Below are 25,872 nucleotides of genomic sequence, written 5' to 3' on the forward strand. Positions count from 1 at the left end.
CACTCAGCATAATGTCCTCCAGGTTCACCCATTTTGAATAATATTGCATGAGTTCCTTGTTTTACAATGCAGCATAGTATTCCATTGTGCGAATATACCACAGCTTCTCTACCCATTCGTTTGTCAAATCCTTTTTTTAAACCATCCATTCTGCATTGCAAAATGGGGATATTTAATTAAACATAAAGAAGTATGATTGTTTAAACCTTCAATAGTTCATACAGAAATCTGAAGCATAAAACAGTACATGCTTTGATTTAGGTCCTTTTACATGCTAGCTCTGGTGGCCTGGTGGTAACGAGTTATATTGCCAACACAAAGGCTGGTATTTCGACTCCATCAACTTATCTGAAGGAGAAAGATGAGCAGTCTCTTTTCCTGTGATTTACAGCCTCTGAAAAATTGCTGGAGGGTCAGCTATGGATTGGTTCCAACGCATTGGCATGTAACACAACAATAAAACGTGATCTGAGAAAGGCTTCATTGAGAAAGAAAAATGCTATTTTAAATCTACTGGAGTTCTAACTTAATCAAGAAAATGATGCTGAGTGTAAGGAGAATGTTGACTATTTGGACCATTAGTCCCTTATGGGATTACAGCATTTTCTAAATTCCCCGCTATTGCAACATGATTTTTCCTTTCTTCTTTTGTCCTTAGAAACAATCCATTTGAATCCATTACTTGATTATGGGCCTGTTTGTGAGGACAGTGAGGTCATACTGGGCTGGGTTGGTCTGCAGAGTCAAAGGGGATCGTGCAGCTGCTCAGTTAATTAGGCTGCACAAGTGTTTAGCCCAATACTTCAAAAATCTTGCTTTCCCAAACTCATGGGGTATTTTTATTTTAACTATCAGGAAGATTGGCTCAACTTTGTTTTCTTCCTACATGTTATGAGCCTTCTGTTGTTAAATCAGCTTAATATTGAGGCATACTAGTATACGGACAATCCTCCGATTATGAATGAAGTCCACTACTGTCTCACTGTAGGTCCAATTTGTATACAAATCAGAGTTCAGAGCAGTTAGAGACAATTGTACCTAATGTCAGTTAGTCAAATGTTTGCCTTTACATTATCTAGTGTATGTTTTATGCATAGAATACATTAAAGAAGTACTTCCAGATATATTGAAATACTTTTAAACTAATAATATAATTATGATATTATTTAGTTTCACATTGCAAAGTAACTCTCATTTAGTATTGTGGTAATTGTGTTACTATTGTGGTTGTGGTGTTAGATGCCATCGACTCATACATAGTAACCCTGTGAACAACAGAGCTGCACCTTGTCTTATCATGCCCCATCCTCATCAACTCTGATATGTTCAAGCTCATTGTTATAATCACTGTGTCAAACTGTCTTATTGAGGGTTTCTTGCACTTTCTCAGGCCTCTCATCTTTCCTAGAATGTTGTATTGTTCCAAGCACTTTCTCCCACTGACAACATACCCAAAGTACGTGACACCAAGTTTCACCATCCTTGCCTCCAAGGGCACCCTGATTCCACTTTCAACAAGACAGACTTATATGCTCCTTTGGAAGTCCATGGAATAGTCTCTATTTCTCGCCCAAAATCACAATCCAAAGGCATCAGTTATATCACTTACATCCATTGTATTGACCTTGAATTTTTAATATGGGCTTTAAGGTAATTAGTTCATGTAACTATAGGTTGTACATAATAAATGCATGGATAAACTATTGGTTGTATGTTAGTCAAATATTACCGAATTGCCTGTAATATATTCAGAGAAAATGCACAAATCCTAAGTGTTTAATAAGATGATCTTTTGCAAACTGAGCCCACCTGTTTATCTGGCAGCCAGATAAGGAAATACAGTGTATGCTACTAACCTTCCTTAATAAGGATACCACTTTCCTTGCTGGCTGTGTTTAGACTTTGTACCAATGGAATCACATGATGTGTTATTTTATATCTGATTTTGTTCACTCTTCACTCTATTTATGAAACTCACCATATTTCCCCAGGTAAGATGTATTGATACAATAACTGGGACAATGGGGTAGATGGGACAGAATCAGTTGAGCCTGGCTGAGGACACAGGACAGGCTTCAGAGCTGTTGTACATAGGGTTGCCATGAGTTGCAGGCGACCCAATGGCATATAACAACAACAACCCCCACCATATTTTACATATAGTTGAGTTTGTTCATTTTTACTGCTGTATTGTTGTTAAATGTTGTAGAGTCAAGTACAACTCATTGCAACTCCATGAAAGAAAGATAGGAGCCCTGTTCTATAACTATTCTTGTTTCTCTAATGTTCATAGAGTTTCTGTACGGCTGTTATTTAAGAAGTGGGTGTCAATCCTGCTTCCAAGTCTGTCTTAATTTGGGAGCTCTTCCAAACTGTCTACCATGGGTAACCATTATGACATTTGGCACACCAGTGGCACAGCGTTCAATATCACAGCAACCCCAAGTTATCTCAGTACAGCAAACTTGCAGATAAGTGTTGTACTACTTAGAACACAATTAACCGGCTTTTAAATACAAAGGCCTGCCCACTAGATCCTGATTAACTTAAAGAAACAAGAAACTATATGGTGTTCCATTAATACAATTTATTCATCCAATTATTGATCAACATTTGAGTGATTTTTTTAATAGTTCATAAAGCACATTCTAGCATATCTCTTAGTGAAAGTGTGTACATATTTGTATGTATGCATATGTGCATATGCATGCATACACAGTTTGGATAGCTGATTCAACATTGGATTTCTATTGCTATAAATTACAAGAGAGGAGATTGACCATATTTCTCCTTTGGAACCACTGGTGAATTCAAACTACCAGAGAGTTTTGACCTTTAGGTTAACAGCACAACCTCCTGAGAACTTTGCCACTATATAGGAATATACACTTAGGGGTGAAATTACTGGGTATTAGGGATTGTATTTTGTCATATTAGTAAATGTAGCCTATTATCAAAAGGAATTTATGCTCTTATGCCAGCAATCTATAAGAAAGTGTTCCAATTATTCATCTTTTTACCAATATTTATAATATTCTGTCCTTTTTATTTTAGTGATATTGATGAATATATGTTATAATGTGATTAATTTACATTTCACTGATAATGATGAAGCTGAACATCTTTTCATATAAGTATTATTAATATGTTTTTTTAATGTGAAGTGTCTGCTTAGATCTTTTGCCCATTTTTCTATGAGTTAACTGTTACTGTTTATAAGTTGTTTAAGTAATCTGGATATGAATTCTTTGTGCATGTATGTGTTCTGATTTTTCCTCTCCCCCTGTGCTCTGCCCTTTTACTTTCTTAATTTATTTTGTTAATGAATGGATAGTTTTAACTCTTAAAAAGTCAAATTTATTACCTCTTTTTGTGTGCTTTTTATGGTATCTTATTTAGAAAGTATTTACTTTCTCCAAGTTGTCAAAGCTATTCTCCTGTATTTTTCTCTAAAATTTTTATTTAGATATCCAATCTATATGACATGATATTTATTGATTGATTGAGTGATTGTCTGACATAGAGATTACAAGGCTTTTGCTATAGGAACACTCATTAATCCAACATCATTTTATTTGATTTTAAGCCATGTAATAAAATTATGTTTGCTAAAATTTGGGACAGCCTAGAATATGGTTGAAGCTCCATTTTTTTTTTTTGTCATTTTGGTTCCAAGTCATATAATAAAGTTATCAAATACCTAATCAGTAATAAGCTATTTATTATTTATAAGTATATTGATAAGGAATTCAAGGTGAAGCTTTTGATACTATTAGGACAACCTCAGACCTCTTATGAAAGGTAGCCAAACTCATCTTGTAGTGACGTGTATTTTAAGACTTAAAAGTAGAAGAGAAAGCATGAAGTTACACTTCTACAGTTGAAATGTCTGTAAATCCTTTCTCATTGATGTCATTGTTTCTTAGTTTTATATTACTTTTCTCATTATTTGCTCCAGGTTGTACTGGTCAGTGGACATCTGGACAGCTGGGATGTTGGGCAAGGTGCCATGGATGATGGTGGTGGAGCCTTTATATCCTGGGAAGCACTATCCCTTATCAGAGATCTGGGTAAGCATTTCACTCACTCACTCACTCACTGACACATTGTTATTGAGTCAGAGCTGACTCATGTCTGATAGTTGTTAACTGAAGTATAAGAGTCTTCGTAGGGATATACTTAACACATAAAATAGTTAACAGTTTGGTTATTTTGTGTTCAGAGCTGATTCGTGTAAAAGAACTAATTTATCCCCATTGAAGAAAGAAATTTTTATTTAAGTGTGCTCCCGACATGCAAAGTACCAAGATCAGCATGAGGAAAATGAATAAGAAAATACAACTTAAGTAGATCCACCCACTCAGCTGGAGGTGGAAGAAAACTATGAGTAAGGGCAAAGAAAATCGCCAGTGTTCTCTACTTCCCTTTCCTTAATCACCTCAGAGACACTATCAGGCTCTGAATACAGCTTTAGTAAAGTTGTAATTCTGTAATGGAAATCAAAGAGAACAATCTGGATCTGAAGGCATGATTTGTTTGTCCACAACCCAAGTTGTTGTTGTAGTTATGTTCCGTCGAGTTGTTTGCGACTCATAGTGACCTTATGTACAACAGCCCTAAACCCTGCTCTATCCTGTGCCAATCGCACTGTCTCTGACACACCCATCCTGATTACCCCAGTCACTGAATCAATCCACCTCATAGAGGGTCTTCCCCTCCTGCACTGTCCCTCCACCCTCCCAAACATGATGTCCTTCACCAAGGACCTGTCCCTCCTTACAACATGTCCAAAGTGTGTCAGACGAAGCCACAGAATCCTTGCCTCCAAGGAGTAGCCTGGTTTAACCCTCTCCAGGATGAATCTGTTTGCTTTCTTGGCAGTCCATGGTACATTCAATACTCTTCTCCAGCACCACAGCTCAAAGGCGTCAATTCTCCTTCTGTCCTCCCTAGTCATTGTCCAGCTCTCTGATGCCTAACAAGTGATTGCAAAGACCATGGCCTGTATCAGGCGTACCTTAGTCTCCAGAGAGACACCGTTGCTCTTGAGTACTTTAGAGAGGTCCCTAACAGTAGACTTTCCCATCGCAATACGTTTTTTGATCTCCTGGCAGCTGGTGCCAAGAGTGTTGACCATGGAGCTGAGCAAACTAAAGCTGTGAACAATCTCAATCTCTTCGCCAACCATCCTGATGCTACCGATTGGTCCAGTGGTGAGAATCTTTGTCTTCTTAACATTGAGCCTCAGTCCATGCTGAAGGCTGCAGTCCTTCACCCTCTGCAGCAAGTGCATGAGGTCCTCCTCATTTTCAGCGAGTAAGGTTGTGTCATCTGCATAACACAGATTGTTAATAGATTTTCCACCAATCCTGACACCACACTTCTCCTCATAGAGCCTAGCCTCTTGGATAATTTGCTCTGCATACAGGTTGAAAAGGTATGGAGATAGGACACATCCCTGGCGTACACCCTTCCCAATTTTGAACCATGCAGTGTTACCCTGCTCTGTTCTGATGACTGCCTCTTGGTCCAAGTATAGCTTTCACATTAGCATGATTAAATGTTCTGGGATTCCCATTCTTCTCAGAGTCAGCCACAGTTTGTTATGATCCACACAGTCAAATGCCTTTGCATAATCAATGAAACACAGATAGACATTCTTCTGGTATTCCCTGCTTTCAGCTAAGATCCATCTAACATCAGCTACAATATCCCTAGTACCTGACCCCTTCTAAACCCAGCCTGGACTTCTGACTATTCTCTGCTGATGTGCTATTCCAGTCGTTTTTGGATAATCTTCAGTAGAATCTTGCTTGCATGTGAAATCAATGATATTGTTCCGTAGTTTCCACACTCTGTTGGGTCACCCTTCTTTGGAATGGGAACAAATATATATCTCTTCCAGTTAGTTGTCCAAGTGGTTGTTCTTCAGATTTCTTTTTTTTTATTTTTTATTTTTTTTAAGAGATAAGAGGTTTATTGCGGAGCTCCAGGCCGACTCTTATCTCTCGCAGGAGACAGAGGAGCCGACCGCCAGCAGACAAAGTTGGGTTTTTTTTTATACACTTTAGGGGGATACAACTGAGTATCAGCTTCTCATTGGGTGATGAAAGCACAGTTTGAATTCATTGGCTCAGTGTTCGCTCAGGGTTTACACAGCATTTTTGCATGTAGCACTTGCGGCAGTCACGTAGCACATGTAGCAGTTAGATAGATCTTTAACTATAGGGTGGTGTCACAAATTCTTAAGTATACAATGAGTTCAAAATCCAGGGCAGTGGAAAAGCACAAGATACATTGGTTATCAGTCGGGAAACAAAGGCACATGGGTTATCAGTTGAGAAACAATCTTTGCTTGTTTGCTCTGCCTTTCTGCTAGCCATTCTTGAAATACTGTTGCCCTGGATACCTGGGTGTGGTAACTTGGTGAGCACATCCAGGGCAGCATCTTTTAAATGAAATACGTCAATTGGTATACAACCCAAGTATCCAGGCTAAAAATTTGGCTTGGCCTAGGTAAACCTCTATTGTACATCATCAGAAAGCTTGACAATGATGAGGGATGATGGAAGGAGAATTGATACCTTTGAGCTGTGGTGCAGGAGAAGAGTATTGAATATGCCATGGACTGCTAGGAGAACAAACAAGTTCATCCTGGAGAGAGTGAAACAAAGCTGGTCCTTGAAGGCAAGGATTCTGAAGCTTTGTCTGATACACTTTGGGCATGTTGCAAGGCGGGATCAGTCATTGGAGAGGGATGTCATGCTTGGGAGGGTTGAGGAACAAAGAGGAAGACCTTGAATGAGATGGTTTGATTCAGTGTCTAGGATATTGGGAGTAGGTGTATCAGAGACAATAGGATTGGTATAGGATAGAGCAGGTTTTAGGACTGTTTTACATAGGGTCACTGTCAGTCGCAGGTGACTTGGCAGCACATAACAACAACAACAACAACAACAACAACAGGTAAACCTAAATACGAGGAAGATGGATAGGAATAAAAGGGAGCGGCTAAGAGTGATAGGAGGAGTGCTGGTGATTCAGTGGTTAAACATTGGGTTATTAATTTAAAGGCCAGCAGTTAGAGCCCATCACCTACACTTGAGGAGAAAGACATGGCAATCTAATTCTGTGACGATCTGTTGCACTGGAAACTCTTTGAGAGCAATTTTACTCTGTCCTAAAGAGCTTGGTTTAGGTTTAATATTGGCAATGGAGCTCTGGGTGGTGCAGATGGCTGACAAGCTCAGGTACTAACTGAAAGGTTAGGGGTTTGAGCCCAGGCAGAACTGACTTGGAGAAATGTTTGATTATCTACTTCTGAAAAATAAGCCATCACTGACTCAATGATCATGGTTCTACTACTCACTGAGTACCTACTACAGGGAAGCACATCATGAAACTTAGCCTTGACAGAGGCTCAAGGCATGTCGTGCCTCACGTCTTAGACTCCAGTCAGAGAAATGGACATCCACATACACACATATTTGTCATAGATATAGATGTTGTTTTGACATCTGCTTCAAATTTGGATTTTGACTGAAAGAGACTGAATATCCAGCACATAAAACCAAAGCACATGCATTCCTTCAGAGAAGGTCTGGGAACCTCTGCATGAGAATTCTTTCCCTTCCTCCTGCCCTGAAACATGTTCCCTTGGGTATCTCTTCCCTCTTTCCTGATTTTCAGGCCACAAAGAAATGGGCTCCAGGCTGATAGCAAACCTTTTTTTTTTTTCATTGCCACAGATATTTTATTTTAGAAGTTAATTTTATTGCAGTGTATTCAACCAACTTGGCTAAATATATATCAGTAGAATGGAAAGAATGTTAGGCCTATCTGAATAAAATTTCAGGTCCCTGTGTGCTTCCACTTCTTTTTTGGACCTCAAACCAAAATCAGACCAAACTGAAATCCATTGCTGTCAAGTTAATTCCAACTTGTAGTAGCCCTAGAGGACAGAACAGTTCTATAGGGCTTCTAAGTTTATAATAGTTATGGAAACAACTCAGTGCTTTTAGTGGGTTCCAGCTGATTAGCAGCCACGTGCTTTAAACACTTGGCCATCAGAGATTCCCCACCCCACCCCCCTTAAGCAAGTTTTTTTGTGAGTGGCATTGTTTTTATCTCTGTGTGCTTTCGGAGTATTTTATTGCTCTAGATTAAAATAAATGCTGGGTCTTCTCTAGGCTTTGAATCTTGTCTCTTTAGTGCTCAGCATGATACTCTAAATCATTGCTAAGTGAGTAGACTCTGACTACATAGATAAATGTCAAATTTATCAAATAGTGAGCTAAGCATCTTTTTTCACCTCTGAAAATACATTTATTTCAGTTGGGTTGTTTGGTTTTTAAAGAATAGAGATCAAATCAGTCTCCTTAAATTCAGGACTTAAAACTCCCCTAGCTTTATGAAAACCAGTGTAAGCATATTCTGAATAAAACTCTAAAATAAAGAATAGCAATTCTTCTCAGTAGGTGTTAAGAGACAGGTTAAAATATTCTTTAATAAATAAAGGATTCTGGAGCCAGATTTCAAGGTTCTGGGCAGGACAATAAGTTACTTACTAGCTGTGTATCCTTGGACAAGTTACTTTGTTCCTCCGTGCTACAATTTTTTTTTTTCATCTGAGAAGTGAGGAAAACAATAGGATCTAGCTCATCGGAGTGCTTTGAAAAGAAAACAATCTACGGTGCTGGAGAAGAGAATCGAGCATATCATGGACTGTCAAGAAAATGAATAGATTTCACTTAGAGAGGGTGAAACCAGACTGCTACTTGGAGGAAAAATTTTGAAGCACGATCTCATACACATCGGGCATGTGGCCAGGAGAGACCAGTCCCTGGACAAGAACATCATGCTTGAAAGGGTTGAGAGACAGGACAGGAGAGGAAGACCCAGGATGGGATGGACTGATACTTTAATTGGGGTAGTGGGGGTAGGTGTGTCAGAGTCTAAGTCTCGCTCAGGACAGAGCAGAATTATGAGTCGCAGGTGAACAACTTACCTAATGTGCTTAGTGCCTTACCCAAACTAAGTATTCATTACATGTGAAACTATTACCATTTAATAAACATGACTGCATACAGCCTGGTTTTTGTAGGACAGAGTAGTAATGCCCACCCCACCCCCCACCCCCGACCCTTCTCCAGTCTGAAGGAAGTTGCACCTTTAACCGAAAGGCAGCTGGTATGAATCCATCAGTAACTCTGCAGGAGAAAGATAAAGGATCTCCTCCCATGCAATTTAGTGTCAGAAAACTTGCTGGAGCGTCAACTCTGCCCCGATCCTGACTCCACAACATTGAGGATCCCTCTCGTGATTACCTTGCCTCCTAACAATATGTGCATTATACTCTCAACTAGATGGATTGATACAGTGACTCTAATGATGGGCTCAAGTAGATCAGAGATGGTGAGGATGGCGCAGGGTAGAGCGAGGTTCAAATCATCATCTGTAGGGTCACTATGAGTCGCAGGCAACCTGAGAGCACCTAACAACAAAAACAGTTGTAACTCTCAGGTTAACTACTTTGGAACCCATACAATTTTCCATCCTGTTGAAAAAGATCCTTGGTGGCACAGTGGATTGTATATTGAGCAGCTAAGCTAAAGGTCAGCGGTTCAAACCTACTTACTGCTCTTTGGGAAAAAGATGAAACTGTCCGATTCCGTAAAGTTTTTCAGTCATAGAAACCCTTTGCACTAGTTCTATTATGTCTCTGAGTTGGAACCCCCTCAATAGCTTAATTATTGCTTTTGAGTAAGAACCAACTCATAGCTGACACCCCAGTGGAACTGACTCAAAACTAATCTTCCAGTGGGTTTTCAGAGTCTGTAAATAACACAGGAGGAGACTTCTTTCTTCTGAGAAGCAACTGGTAGATTCGATCCATATGCCTTTGGGTTGACAGTGCAACTCTTTATCCACTAGGCTGCCAGAATTTGCTAAACGTCACCGTCTCAGATGTAATGGAAACCCTTTGATTACTCCATTTTTCCTATTTTTATATAAAAGATTCAGATTTCACGTTTCTCCTGATTTCTTCTGTTTTCTGGGTAAGTTGAATGCTCAGCCTCCTTTCTGCATCTATCTTTCCAAAATTACACCCTTGAGTCTTACTCTTTAATTTTAAAAATTATGGTAGATTTCTATTTGTAGATTGCCTGTGTATTTTAATATGAAGACCTTAGTCCAACAAGTGACATTTGAGTTCTCAATGAAAATTACTGATGTATTTAAACAAAAATCAGTCCTGGGCTAGCAGCCAAGATATTGGTTCATAATTAATTCTATTATATTGTATTATATTATTACATTAAACCCATAGTTTTAATTGTTGAAATATGAAAGCTCTGAGGAAATCTCTTTTTCCAAGAAAAATGAGACTCTTTTTGGATGCCATTCCTTGGACAATATGTCATGTGGCTTACATGTCAAAGTCCCTCAGAGGGGCTTGTTAATTTGAAGTGTAGGCCCAGTGGGGCTTTCCAACATTTGGAAATATTTTTCACAGATTCTTCCTTCTGGTCTCTTCTCTTTTGTCCTCCTCCTTCACCACTTTTATAGATTCACTCTTGTGCCCAAGCCATCAGCTTTAACTATTTTCAATTAATCTAACAGAAGAGATGTTTGTGCTTTGTGAATATAATCAGTCACTCCTGAGTAACTGTCAACAGAAAGCTATTTGCTGTGAAGTGCTGCTGAACAGTTTTTTGTGTTTGTGGTTTACTGGACTTGAAACTGTTTATTTGAAATGTCATTTCCTGGAATGTTCTGGTATCAGTAGACAAAGCCTATGGCCAAATATGTTATGCTTCACAATGGCCATTTGGCACTTGAAAAATAAACCACCGTCCATCCCCAGATTCTTCCCATTTATCATGTCTGTGAAGGGAGAATTTTGCATTGTCAAGCCTAAACAAATCAAAGAGTTTAGGATTGATAATATTACCTGGTTATTGAAATGCAGGATATAATAGCAACATCTTTGTAAAGACATTAAAATGTGAGCATCTTAACTGCAATTGTTTTACAGTTTGAAGGTTAAACTCTTAGAAAAATATTTATTTGGACAGTCATTCACTCACTCAAAACTTTACTGTGCAGTGACTGGATGTCTGCGTTCTAGAGGCTTGTACCTAGGAGCGAAGAGCCCTGGGCCTGGGATCCAGTGGGAGAGGCATTTATTTTGAAAATTGCATTGCAATTGTTGTAATTTTCCAACTGAAATCTGCACAAGTAACTTTGAGGGCCTGGTGAATGAGGGTCAGCACTGCTTTACAGGGTCAGAGAAATTTCACAAAGGTAATATAGCTTAGCTTCCTTTTAAAAAGATTACTAGAAATTCCTGAACTACAAGGGGCGGAATGAAGAATTCCCAGCAGAGTCCAGAACTTGTAGTTCTCTACATCATTAGAAATATGCCAACAACTGTTGACAGTAGCAGTCTGGGGGCTGAGGATGGAGAGAAAGTTACCAGATTTCAGGGATGCTAACTTTTCCCCAGATACATTTACACAAAACGAAAAAATCAGGGATATTAGTTTTTTTTAAAAGTGCCCCTGATCCAAGCCCTAGTTTAAGTTTTTTCACAAGCATGTGAAAGTTGGACAATAACGAAAGAAGACCCAAGGAGAACTGATGCTTTTGTATTATACATTCTCAGAGTATACTAACCAAAACTACCAAGTGCACACTCAGATTTTGGTACAATTTCTGTTTGTTGTTGTTGGGTGCTGTTGAGTTGAGTACCTATGAACAACAGATCTGAGCCCTGTCCTATCATGTGCCATCTTTATCAGTTCAGACATATTTGAGCTCATTACTACAGTCACTGTCAATTCATCTGGTTGAGAGTCCTCTTTTGAGCTGATCTTCCATCTTTCATGATGTCCCTTTCCAAGAAATAGCCTCTCCTAATAATATGCTCAAAATATGTGAGACAAAGCTTTGTCATCTTTGCCTCCAAGGAGCATTTTTACGTCTCTTTCTCCAAGATCTACCTGTTTGTTCTTTTGGCAGTCCATGGGTTATTTAGTACTCTTCTGCAACACCACAGCTCAAAGACATTAGTTCTCCTCCTGTCATTCTTACTAATTGCCCAGCTTTCAGCTGTATAACAAATGATTGAAAAGACCATGGTCTGAATAAGGTGCACCTTAGTAGTCAGACTGGAAGCACTGCTGTTAGCTAGTGTTTGTTGTTGCGTGCCATCAAGTCAGAACTGACCCTTCGCTGATCATCCAGCAGGTTTTCAGAGGCAGTAAATTGCATGGAAGGAGAGTGCCCATCCTTCTCCCACAGAGCAGCTGGTAGATTTGAACCTTCTGCCTTTGAGATTGAAACACAGCTTTTTACCAGTAGGCTGCCAGAGAATTAAGCTAAACTTTTTTTTCACCTTTATGAATGTTGTTGTTGTTGTTGTTGTTGTTGTTGTTATGTGCCATCGAGTTGCTTGCGACTCATAACGACCCTATGTACAACAGCCCTAAACTCTTCTCTGTCCTGTGCCAATTGCACTGTCTCCAACACACCCATCCTGATTACCCCAGTCACTGAATCAATCCACCTCATAGAGGGCCTCCCCCTCCTGTGCTGTCCCTCCACCCTACCAAGCATGATGTCTCTCTCCAAGGACTGGTCGCTCCTTACAAAATGTCCAAAGTATGTTAGGCAGAGCCTCAGAATCCTTGCCTCCAAGGAGCAGACTGGTTTAAACCTTTCTAGGATGAATCCATTTGTTTTCCTAGCAGTCCATGGTACTCTCAATACTCTTCTCCAGCACCACAGCTCAAAGGCATCAATTCTCCTTCCATCCTCCTTAGTCACTGTCCAACTCTCTGATGCATAACAAGTGATTGCAAAGACCATAACCTGTATCAGACGCACCTTAGTCTCCAGAGAGACACCATTGTTCTTCAGTACTTTGGAGAGGTCCCTAACAGCAGACTTTCCCGTGGCAATACGTCTTCTAATTTCCTGGCTGCTGGTGACAAGAATGTTGACTGTGGAGCCAAGCGAACTAAAGCTGTGAATAATCTCAATCTCTTCACCATCCATCCTGATGTGCACAATTGGTCCAGTGGTGAGAATCTTTGTCTTCTTGACATTGAGCCTCAATCCATATTGTAGGCTGCAGTCCTTGACCCTCTTCGGAAAGAGCTTCAGGTCCTCCTCTATTTCAGCAAGCAGGGCTGTGTCATCTGCATAACCCAGATTGTTGATGAATCTTCCACCAATCCTGACACCACACTTTTCCTCATAGAGCCCAGCCTCCCAGATAATCTGTTCTGCGTACAGGTTGAATATATTTATATTTAATAATATTTATAGAGAATATAATAAAAATTAAAGCATATGTAAAATGTCAAAAGCATTAACACAACAGGTTGTCCTCTGGGTTATTGAGCTCTGACAGTCAATTCCTATTTGCCTTTTACTAACTTGCTTTCAGTTTGAAGTGATTAAAATAACTGTACTCACAACTATTCTTCATCATAATCACTTGCTGCAAATGCGACTTTTAAATTATTGAAAAGGTTTCAAATCTTTTCTTGCACTAAAGTCTACGTATGAACCATACTCACTGTCCAACTGCTATCTATGCTTCTAAAGATATGGTTAGGAACAAATTTCGTCCATAGGCTGGGTCCTACGTGAAATCATATCTTTTTTTTTTTTGGCGGTTGAGTCCACTTTTTAATATTTTAACTATTGTGAAATCATATCTTAACCTGGAGCCAGGAACCATATCTTCTCTAGCTTGATAACTTTTTAAATGTATCGCACAGTATCCTAAATAGTGGACTATGTGTTGACTGATAGGTTTTTGCCAAGGATACTCCTGCTTGGGGTTGGCTATATCTTTCAGAATAAAACTTGATACTTTATTCTGTTCCTTTTCATAATCCTTGAAATCGTTCTTGGTATATTTCCCACCTTTTCTTTTCCATTTTAGCTAGAGCTTTATGCAGCCCTTTCTAGTGTGGTGGATTCTCTCCTAAAGTTGAGGATGGATCTCAAAAGAAGGTTTCGTTTACCCAGTCCCTGATCAAGTCAACTTTGAAAGAACTCTAGGAAGTCCAATCCAGAGTAACTGGGGGAGAGAAAATAATACCATCTGATGAAAAGGAAACCTAAAAGGCAGAGCTAGAGATGCTACAGCCTTCAAGCTGATCTGCTTCTAGCCCAAACCAAGCAAGAAATTCCATTTATTAAGGGCTTCCACTGGAGCTATCCATACCTCTGGGATGTTGTTGTTGTTAGGTGCTGTTGAGTAGATCACAACTCATAGCGACCCTATGAACAAAAGATCTGAACCCTGTGTCATCCTCACACTTCATGACACACAAGAGCCCATTGCAGCAGTCACTGTTTCAATCCACCTGGTTGAGGGTCTTCCTCTCCTTCACCAACACTCCCCCTTCCCAACATTATGTCCTTCTCCAAGGAACAGCACCTTCTTGCCACAAGTTGAAAGTATTCGAGGCGAAGTCTGGTCATTCTTGCCTCCAAAGAACATTTTGGCTGCACCCTCTCCAAGACATATCTGTTCATTCTCTTGGCCATCCATAGTATGTTCAGTGCTCTTCTCTAACACCACATCTCTAAGGCATCAATTATTTTTCTGTCATCCTTATTCTTTGTCTCAGATGTATAACTAGTAATCAGAAAGGCTATGGCCTGAATAAGATGTACCTTAGTCTTCAAACTGACATCACTACTCCTCAGTAGTTTGGAAAAGTCCCTAATTGCAGATTTTCCAAGTGCATTGTTTCTCTTTATTTCCTGACTGCTCGTACCAAGATAATGCAAGTATAATGGCAAACATTTTATGAATATAAGATGTTGTAGACATTGTGTTGAGCATTCTTTTATGTCCATACTCTCTAAACATAAGGTAAGCAAGAAATAAAAAGTCAGACTCAAACTCATTGCCATTGAATTGGAATTGACTCACAGCTGACTTTTCTGCAGCTTTGTGAGACTGTAAATCACACGAGAGGAGCTTGCTCATCTTTGTCCCTTGTAGCTACTGGTGAATTTGAACTGCTGTTAAGGTGCAGCTTTGAGGTTAGCAGCACAACCATATGGATGATGCTACCAGAGCTCCTTTTCTACATGAATTATCATCTCAGATACAACTCATTGTTGTAGAACCAGAACCAATGAGTAATTGACTCTCTAGCAGGTTTTCAGAAGTTGTAAATCGCAAGAGAGGAGATTGCCCATCATTCTCCTGAGGAGAAACATCTACATGTTCCGAACAGGCTTTGAGTTGACAGTGAAACTCATTGTCTACTAGGTTACAAGATCTTCCTATATCTTTTATATGGAAAGGAAATGGAATCACAGAAAAACCTAAGTAATATGTTGAAAGTCACAAAATTACTATGTGAAGCATTTCAACTTAAAAAGGCAGACTCCAGACCCTAGACACTTAAGTATTTGATAATATACCTTTTTCCTAGAACAGCATTCTCGGTCCATTTGTTGTTTGATGGATGTCTAGGAACATTCATCCTAGGACACCAAGAAATGTTACACAGAAACATTTTTTTTAATGGTTCTATGGTCAAATGCCATCTTGATAATTTGCTTATTCTTATTATTTGTTGGGAAAGTCTTCCATCATGGGCATTTTAAGGGGTGCTGGATGGACCTGAAGAAGATCCTGGGAATACTCAGGGGATCCACTTCATAGATGTAGCACAAATGGTCTGAGGTTTATTTTAGTCTAGATTTTCTAAGCTACATATGAGTGCTTGAGTTTGTTAGAATATTGATGGGGGGGGGTGAGGGGAACCATGCCATGCTGCCTTAATTGGCACTAGGCTTGTATTTCATCTTGAGGAACATTTACATCCACTCAAATGCAAAGTCTACCTGATGACTGACTTCTTAACCATATTATCTGAGCCCATTTTATTAAGATAAAGAAATAATTATTGAAATAGGCTAAACTAAATAAATAAATAATAAACTATGCTAAGGACTCTGACAGGTTTTTCTTTGACCCCAAATGAAGCTGAGTTTAGTGAGATTATTTTTCCTACCTGGAAGGAGTTTTATTTACTTACTACCTTAAAACACTCCACTAAAACTCTGCCTTCCCCCACTTTAGATGCTCTTTCTTCACAGTTCCTTTGCGAACAAAATGAGAGTGCTGGACAGCCTTGAGAAAGATTTTCTCTTAGAATGTCCACAATACCTTTAGGGAATAATACATATATATGCTTGTGAAGATTTTTAAAGTCTGGAAAAAGTGTTCCCTCCAGTTCCATTCAATATTTTCCATTACTTTGCATTGTAATATTAGATAACTTCGCTTTTATTATTTTTTTAAACAAATTTTGGTCTTTTCAGAGTTGCATTTGGTGGGGCATATGAACTCTGGTAGCCTATTGCAAGAAGCTGTGTTGCAATTCGGAAGGCACGTGGTTCGAGGCTACCAGCCAGTCCTAGGGAGAAGGATGGGCAATCTCCTCTGTGTAATTAACTGCCTCTGAAAACCTGCTGGAGGGTCAGCTATGGGTCATTCCCAACTCTATGGTACACCATGTCAACGACAACATAGCTAGAACACTAGAGGAATTAGAAACCTTTAGAATTTGCTTACTCTTTTCCTTTTGTGGTTATTTCTAAGAGTAGATTTGTGGTCATGGGCATCTGTGGCGCCTTCTCATCAACTTCTCATTTTGGTTTTAGTCTCCTTTTTTTATTATTTAGATTTTGTTATTTCCTTAGTGACAAGTAGCATATTGTCTGGATTTACCATGAGACTTGTAACAGAAACCTTTTTTTTCCTGCTGCTGAGAACTTTGCCAGAGTTTGACCACTTCCATAATCTTCACGAACACATATTTAACATCTTTACGTCTCATTTCATGAATGTGGCTATTTCTACTGGCATGTGCAAGAGAAGATAAGCATTGTGGTAGGTTGAGCTGCTAAATATCTCCATGAAATAAAACATGAATTGTTAAAAATTAGTCACTTAGAATGTTACCTATCTTTTTGTTTGAATGCACTATGAAAGATTTTGTAGTTGTGTTAGAGTCTTAAGTGTATGAACATTGTTTGTGTCACTTATTTGGAGCGTATTTTTTCATGTGAAAGGAGGGAAGGCCCAGGGTCGGTGACATACAGCTTTGCAACTTGTTTTTTCCTGCACGGCAGAGGGTCAAGGGACCTGGCAAATGAGTGCTGTAAGAGGCAATCTCATGGGGCCTCTTTTCTGTAGTGCTCAGCTCCTCCTCCACGTCCGCCTTGGCCTGGATGCCTTATAACGTGAAAAATTGTGTTGGTGGTAAAGGAAATGAAAGCTTAAGAAATTACTATTATTTATCTTGGAGAAGAGTTTTAGAAAGACCATAATGGTTAGTGCCCCAGTGGGTTTCTTTCCACCAAGCACAAGATCCATAGAAGTTGAGCGTGGGACCGTCTAAAATACTGGGTTACTTCATTTAAAACAATGTTGTCATGGTATTATACAACTTGGCACTATTTTTGCCATAGAATCTTTCAGAGTTACAATTCCGTGCTTGAGCTTTTCTTCAGCTTTTTCATATTGAAAAAAAAAAAAAACCCTAGTATTCCTTTTTTGGATTAGTAATTCCAGGTCTTTGTATATTTTATTATAACATTTTGTTTTTCTATCTTGAACTCCCCTTTGAAATCTTCTATTCAGCCCTCATCATCATTTCTCCTCCTCCTCCTCTTGCTCCTTTTTTTTTTTTTTCTGGTTAGATTTACTCCCAAGTATTTAATCTTGTAATTCACTATTGTAAAGGGTATTGGTTGTTTTTTTTTTTTTTTTTTGCTTCAACCTTGCTATATTCTAAAGCAAAATTTCAGAATTTCTTCTGGTTTCTATTTTTATTTTACATACATATATAAAATGATCTTTTGTTTTTTCCCTGTATGATGTTCTTGATGTTATCTCAAAATTAATCTAGTCTCTGATAATTAATACTCAGTGCATAAACTCTGTTCTTGAGATCGTCTGTAATCTTGGGTGGGAAATAATCAAGTTTATATTTTTCTTCTCTTTGACTTGTTTTCATTTTTTTAAGTTTCACTTTGAATGTTCATATGATCAATTGATGATCAGTTGGCCCCTGTTCTCCTGACTGATAATTTTGAGCTTCTTTAACATCTCTTTCCACAGATATCATTTACTTGATTGTGATTGTGCAAGGTTTAAGATCAGAAGAGATGTGTCAGGGATTTATCCTTTGATTTTACCTTTTCAAAATGTGTGCCAAGCAAGTAATCTGAGAAATCAGACAGTCTGAAGAATATAGCATCAGGAGTAGAGGAAAACTCACCCACAACCCTTATTATACAGATAATACAACCTTGTGTGCTGAAAGTTAAGAGAATTTAGAGCAGTTACTGAAGAAGATAGAAGGACTATAGGCTTCAGAATGGATTACACTTCAAAATCAACAAGAATTTTCACAGCTGAACAGAGAAGCAACATCATGATAAACTAAGAAAAGACAGCAGTTGTCAAAGATTTCATTATACTTGGCGTCACACTCCACATCCATGTAAGAAGAAGTAAAAAAATATCAAATGATAACAGCACTGAACAATTCTGCTACTGTGTACCGCTTTAAACTGCTAAAGAGTTTCAGTTTACAGATTTTGGTACACCTGATCCAAGTGATGGTATTTCCAATTCCATCATATCAGGTAAAAGTTGGGTGATGTATAAGGAAGATGGAAGAATAATTGGTGCCTCTGAATTGTCGTGTTTGAGAAGAATACAGAATATACTACAGACTGCCAAAAACAAACAAACAAACAAACAAACAAATCCTTGTGGGACGAAATGAAGCTAGATTTCTCCTTAGAAGGAAGGATGGTGAGACATCACCTCATGTAGTTTGGCCATGTTCTGAGGAGGGACCTGTCTTGGAAAAGTAATTTTTCATGCTTAGAAAAATAAAGGGTCAGTGAAAATGAGGAAGACTCTCAATGAATCTTCTCTGTCCACATGAAGCCATTATCACTGTCATTAGACTGTCAGCTCCTCCAGGAAGATTCAGCTTAGCCTTGAAAGAAAAAAATTAGGCCTTAAAGAAGTGGTTAAAGAAATAATAAATTTAGAGCTTAGAGCTTATGAAAATGTATAATTGGAGCCTTAGAGGATATTTTCATACATCTGTAGCAATGGGTCAGAGAAGAACAGGGATAGTGAGTCTGAAATGAAATGTTATGGTCAGACTGTGCAGATTGGAAAATGCAAGGCTACCTTGGTGTTTTAGGCAGTAGGAACCTTGGATATTTTATACAGAGCACTGACATGGTAAGATTGCTTTCTAAGTAATTTGGTAGGTTGTCCATTGGACCTATAAATCAATGTTACAAATAGAATCTGTAGACAGTGAAATACTGAGAGGTATATCCCAACTATACTGAGGCTAGAAACCCACATCTCTGAATTACTAAGCAAATTTTATGTGTGATGTGATGGGTGAGGCAGCTTCCAGCCTCTATGCTAAATATACACTGAAGAGGAAGCAATGGGTTTTCCAGGGATGCTGTGTTGTTCTTCGCCTACACACTTCTCTGCATTGTGCTAATGCTGCATTTTGCAAACACTGCATTTCCCAGCTCCCAACACTGCCTCCAGATGGATTCTGTTTCTGCAAACCTACCTAAAGACAGAGTTCTGCAAAGATTCAACATAATGCATGGGGAACAACAGATTGGACCTTTAGGACTGACTTTTAAAAACAGTTATGGGAGATACAGACTGAGATTAGACCTTTCTTAGGCCTCTCTAACCCCGTGAACATTCTCAAAATCAAGACCTAGGACCTATATTTGATGCATACGATGGGCTAAAGAAAGTATCAAATGAATATTATAAGATTGTTGTTGTTGTTTGTCTTTGACTTGGAACCGACCCATAGCCGATTCTCAAGTGGGTTTCCAGAGGTAGTAAATCACACTGCCCATCCTGTTCCCACAGAGAAGATTGCCTATCCTTCTCCCTCAGAGCACCTGGAGATTTGAATTTAGTGCCTTTGGAATTGCAGCACTGCTTCTTACCACTAGGGTACCAGAGTTTGTGTACAGTCCTGCTAATATTTTCCTCATGTTGGATCCCTGATGTGCAACCATGCTCTTGAATGTCTGCACCTCCAGGCTATATGTAGTACTCTTGATCCTTACTGAGTTTTCTGTCATTTAAAACCCCCTCCTTTAACCTAGTGGGTAAAGAGTTGCATTGTCAGTCCCAAAATAGACAATTCCCATATACCAGCTCCTCCCCTGGAGAAAGATGAGCAGTCTTCTCTCATGTGATTTACAGCCTCTGAAAAATCCACTGTAAGATCAGCTAAGAGTCATTTCTGACTTGATGGCAATAAGGTTCTGGGGGTTGATTTTTTTGGCTCTTTAGCCTGAAAACAAATAATTAACTCTAGATCTAGATGTTAATAAGAGGCAATGCAGATAGTAGAGCAAGCATAAACTCTGTGTTAGCAATCTAGGTTGAAATCCTTGTATATGACCCTGTATCTATAGTGATTCAGTAAAATCTTTTAACCTTTTCCTCTTCTTGAAAATGGAGCAATGATCTTGGATAGTTGATAAGATTATTGTAAATCATTTATACAACACCTAGTCTGGTGGTATCGTTTCTAGGCAGTTGTGGTCCTAATCCACCAGCAGCTCCATGGAAGAAAAATGGGTAATTTCTTCCCATGTGATTTAGAGCCTCAGAAACCCCAAGGAAGGTAAGCTGTGAGTTATCTGACTCAACTGTGATGAAAGAGAGAAAGAGATTATACTTCATGATTTTTTAAGTTGGCATTAAGCCCAGGGATATGTTGGGGTGGATCCACAGGGTTTTAAGTGGCTGGGGTTTTTTTGAAAGCATGTCACCAGATCTTTCTTTCAAGGCACTTCTTCTGAGTAGACTCAAACTTGCAACTTTTCATTTATCAGCGAATCACATTAACTGTTTGCACCACGCGAGGACTCCATTACTATCCAATGCTGATTGTCAATGACTGTGGTTGTTCCAGCCTAGGAGATAATGTTGGTGTTAACTCTGAATTCTCCATTTGTCATCCACACAGTTTAATCAGGCTCATCCCCATCGCAGAAAAGCTTTCCAGATAAAGTAGTCATAGTTGGTTCTGAGGAGTCAAATGTACAATCCCCCATCCCGTTACAGTCACCATCCCTGATTGTTCCTCGTCACTGGAGAGGAGACTACTTAACAGATGCTTCATGTCATCAAAAATTAAAACAGTATCTCCCAAGATCTGGGGATAGAGAGAGACTTCCAATTTTCCACTTCCTTTGTTCTGAAGATCTGTGGTAATGCAGTGGCTAAGCCCTTAGCTGCTCACTGAATGGTCTGTTTTTCAAATTGACCAGTCCCTCCTTGAGAGAAAGATCTGTCAGTCTGCTTCTGTGAAGATTTACAGCCTTAGAAACCATCTGGGGAGTTCTGCTCTGCATTACAGACTGGCTGTGAATCAGAATTGTTTCAATAGCAGTGCACTGCCTTGTGTTTCTTTATTGATATTTTGTTCTCTCTGCCAATGTTCTTAACCAGCTATCTATGGTCAAGAACAGTGGCAGAGAGGAAAGACCAACAAGCAAACAGAAAACAATGCACAATATACACACAATGCACAAAATAATGTTACTTTTGTGTATAAAATAATGTATATTGTGCCCTTATATTGCAAAGTGTGTGTGTATGTGTATATATAGATGTTTGGTTTTTTACTGTCAAGCTGTAATTGACTCGTAGCTGACTCTTCAGCAGATTTTCTGAGGCTGTATATCATACAGGAGAAGATTGCCCATCTTTCTCCTCAGAAGTAGCTGGTAAATTCCAACTACCCTCCTTTGGATTGGCAGGACAACTCAGCAACTAGAGATTTTTTTCCCCCTCTTTTTATAATCGCTGTTGTGGACAACTAAACTTACAAAATAAATTGTTTAAAATACTATTAAAGAAAAATCAAGGCAGAGAAAATAAAGAATTAATCTTGTGCTTACTCTTTACAATTTGCGCTTGAGACTGAATTGTGAAGAAATCTGTTTTAATTTACCCAAACCCCAAGATTTACAGACATTCTTGCAAGATATTCATGCCTAGAAAGCTAAGGACTAGGGCTGATAACACTTGCATTATTGTCCTTTCTTTGTAATAATTACATCTTTGAAAAGGAATATATTTAAAACATAATTGAAACAAGTCTAAGTTATAGCTCTGAAAAATAAATGTGGGGAAATGTAAGTCAGGAAGTGTCTCAAAGACAGTATTTCTGCCGTCATCGCCGTAGACCATATATCCATTTAGTCATTCCATATTCACCTGTCTCAGCAGCACATTATAATAAAGCAATATTTTATGAAGTACTTCAGATTGGAATGACTCCTTTTCTTAAAGAAGGATGTGTGAACTAAATTTTTATAGTTGAATAACTTTAGACGGAGTCATTTGAATGTCAGTTTTGGCACAAAGGAAGAGTTTAGTAGAGGGATAGTTGAATTGATTACCTTTCTGTATACTTAAAATATATTGTTGTACAAAAACGTGTTTAAACCAATAAAGCCAGGCTTTTGATAGAAATGTAAAATATCTGCCAGGAGAACCCTGTGTCTTATATTTTCCTTTTTTCTTTTTTTTTTAATAATCAGGTAGACATTTAATGGAGCACCTGGGGTAAGGGAGGAGAGGACCAATTGCCATTTAATAGATTTTGTTAGTAGAATTCCACAATCCTTTTTCTTTTCAAAATTCTTACAATACCCCTCTGACAGATCATTTGACCTGTATTTTTTGTAAAAATAGAAGGATAACTAGTAAGTCCAAAGTCCAAAGGGAGGAGGACAAGGGTGCGAAGTGTGGAGAGGAAGATATTTGCCTGGGAGGGCAGAGTTTAGTGGGTAGAGGGAAGTGATCGAGGAATTAGGAAAGGTCCAGTGGGAACCCAGACAGGTAATAGTGGGCATAGATTAATGGTCATTAATTTTACAAAACACAATGGGTCTAAAGATAAATGCCACAGTTAATTTCAGCTGCCTACTGTGACAGAGTACATGTGGCATCACAATTGGAGGTAGACTCATCAACAATCTGCATGATTCAGATGACACAACCCTGCTTGCTGAAACTGAGGAGGTCCTGAAGCACTTGCTGTAGAAGGTCAAAGACTGCAGCCTATAATATGGATTGAAGCTCAATAACAAGAAAACAAAGATTCTCACCAGTGGTCCAATTGTCAGCATCATGATGGATGGTGAAGAGATTGAGATTGTTGACAGGTTCAGTTTGCTTGGCTCTATAATCAACACTTTTAGTACCAGCAGCCAGGAAATTAAAAGACTAATTGCACTGGGAAAGTCTACTGTCAGAGACCTCTCCAAGGTACTGAGGAGCAACGAAGTCAGTCTGGAGACTAAGGTGCACCTGATACAGGCTATGGTCTTTGCCATTACTTTCTATGCATCAGAGAGCTGGATAATGACTAGGGATGATAGAAGGAGAGTTGATGCCTTTGAGCTGTGGTGCTGGAGAAGAGTATTGAATATACCATGGACTGCTAGGAGAACAAGCAGGTTTGTCCCGGAGAGGGTGAAACCAGGCTGCTCATTGGAGGCAAGGATTCTGAAGATTTCTCTAACATACTTTGATCATGTTGCAAGGTGGGATCAGTCCTTGGAGAGGGACGTCATACTTGGGAGGGTGGAGGGACAACGCAGAAGAGGAGAACCCTTGATGAGAAGGATTGATTCAATCATTGGGGTAATGGGTATAGATGTGTCAGAGACAATGAGATTGGTAAGAGATAGAGCAAGGTGTAGGGCTTTTGTACATAGGGTCTCTATGAGTCGGAAGCAACTCAATAGCACATAACAACAACAACAACTGTGACAGGGTAGACGGTCCCAAAGGATTTTCTTGGCTCTGATATTTCTCCATTTCTCTCTACTTCCCTTGCCTGAGCGTCTGAATAAGTTTGAACCACCAACTTTTTCTGGTTAGCAGGCAAGCACTTAACGGGGTGTCTGTGATCAGGGCTGCGTGTATTAAGTGTAGAAAGCAGGAATAATTAGTAATGGCTATACAATTGAGGGACTGAAGGATGATGCTACCCACAACTTCTTGCCCACTGACACTGAGTAGATACTCATAGCAATTCTTCATCAGGTCTCCAGGCTTTTAAATAATAATGAGAGGGATCAGTGCAACCTTCTTCTGGGGGGCAACTGGCGGATTTGAACCACCAGAGAGGAATGCAGTATTTGGTTAGCAGAGCAACGCTCTTTGGGTTATGCTATCAGAGCTCCCTTACAAATGTCCTGCTTCTTTTACTTAAAAGTCATCTTTAATTTTTTTCTTTGCCATTTTTTGTGTTAAATATTTCAAGTATTCATAAAATAATAATATTTAATTCTTATTTTATTATTATGAATATCTAGATTTCTTAAATGTTAACAACTTCAGGTATTTATTTCCGATCTCTAGCTTAAAAGAAACAATTTTAAAAATTATCAATACAATTGAGATGTGCCTTATTCTCCTCCACAATCCCCTTCTCTTATCTTTTCTTTCTTTAAAGATAATCATCCTTTCTAGGGGAACTTTTGCATTATTCTATTATTTTATTTTTTTCTCCCTCATTGTCTAATGCTGCTGTAACAGCCACAAGTGGATGGCTTTAACAAACAGAAATGTGTTTTTTCACTGTTTAAGAGGCTAGTTGTCCAAATTCAAGGTGCTATCCCTAGGGGATTTGTTCACCCATGTTTCCTTGCTCTAGGAGTTTTAGGAGTATAATTTATACCGATGTATCCAGATCTACTAAACATCTTTGGAGAAATGTCTATTTTAAGTTCTTTGCCCATTTTCCTCTCATTGGGTTGTCGTTTTATTACCAAGTTGTATAAGTTCCTTATATATTCTGTAGTTGAAACTTATCAGATGTATGATTACCACATTTTTTTATTTGTTATTAAGTTTTTAGATAAGTATATTAAAAATCTCCCACTAAGACTGTGATTTTATAAATTTCTTCTGCCAGTTTAGCTTTATATAGTTTTAGGCTTTGATGCTTTATGCAGTTGACCCTAAAGACCTTCTTTATCTTTAATAATGCTTTTTCTCTGGAAGTCTATTTTATCTTATATTAATATCACAGCAGCTCATTGGCCACTCTGTTTCTATTCCTCTATTATCTACTTATCTAGGTTATTGTGCTTTAGTTGATTCTGCTGTAAATAGAGAGTGAGGCTTTTAAATATAAAATCTGACAATATCTGTGAGCAGAGGAGATTGTTCTGATTTTCATTACTATGATTACTTGTATTTTAGTATTTCTTTAGCATTTTTATGTTGCATATGCTGATTTTTTTCCCATTACGTTTCCCCCTCTTTTGCCTTCTTTTGGATTAATTGTTTTCTCTTATACCTTCCCTCTTTTTTCCTCTCTGCTAATTAAGAAGTTCTCTTTCTACTATTTTAGCGGTTACGATTAAAATATATCATATACATTTGTATAAGTGGAATAATACAGTAGTCATAAACTAGATTTTACTCCAGTATATTTTGTTTCAGTGTCTATATGTTTCTTTAAAATCATATACAGTGTTTTAGTTCTATTGATGAATTTTACTTATATTTACCAGTGTATATTCTATTGATAGTACCTTGTTTCTAAACCATTCCCATATTGATAACTATTTGGTTATTACTAGTTTTGGGCTTTGCAAGTTGCCCAAGTATATTGTGACTCAGTTTCTCTCTCTCTCTCTCTCTCTGTGTATGTGATTTTGGCATATAATAATTTCCTCAGTGAATTTTAGTTCTTTTTTTAGCTCTTTTTA

General features: G+C 38.6%; 1 protein-coding gene across 1 annotated transcript in view; it reads left to right on the forward strand.

Annotated features, from left to right (window-relative positions):
• CPQ (carboxypeptidase Q) overlaps positions 1 to 25,872 on the forward strand; it is a 500,522-nt gene that overhangs the window by 272,812 nt on the left and 201,838 nt on the right. The window contains exon 4 of the mRNA XM_006900354.1: positions 3,959 to 4,070. Within this exon, the coding sequence (XP_006900416.1) occupies positions 3,959 to 4,070 (112 nt within the window). The remainder of the gene's footprint in view (positions 1 to 3,958; positions 4,071 to 25,872) is intronic.

Source organism: Elephantulus edwardii, unplaced genomic scaffold (genome assembly GCF_000299155.1).
Source record: "Elephantulus edwardii isolate Elephantulus edwardi_28Jun2011 unplaced genomic scaffold, EleEdw1.0 scaffold00282, whole genome shotgun sequence".
Classification (NCBI taxonomy): Eukaryota; Metazoa; Chordata; class Mammalia; order Macroscelidea; family Macroscelididae; genus Elephantulus; species Elephantulus edwardii.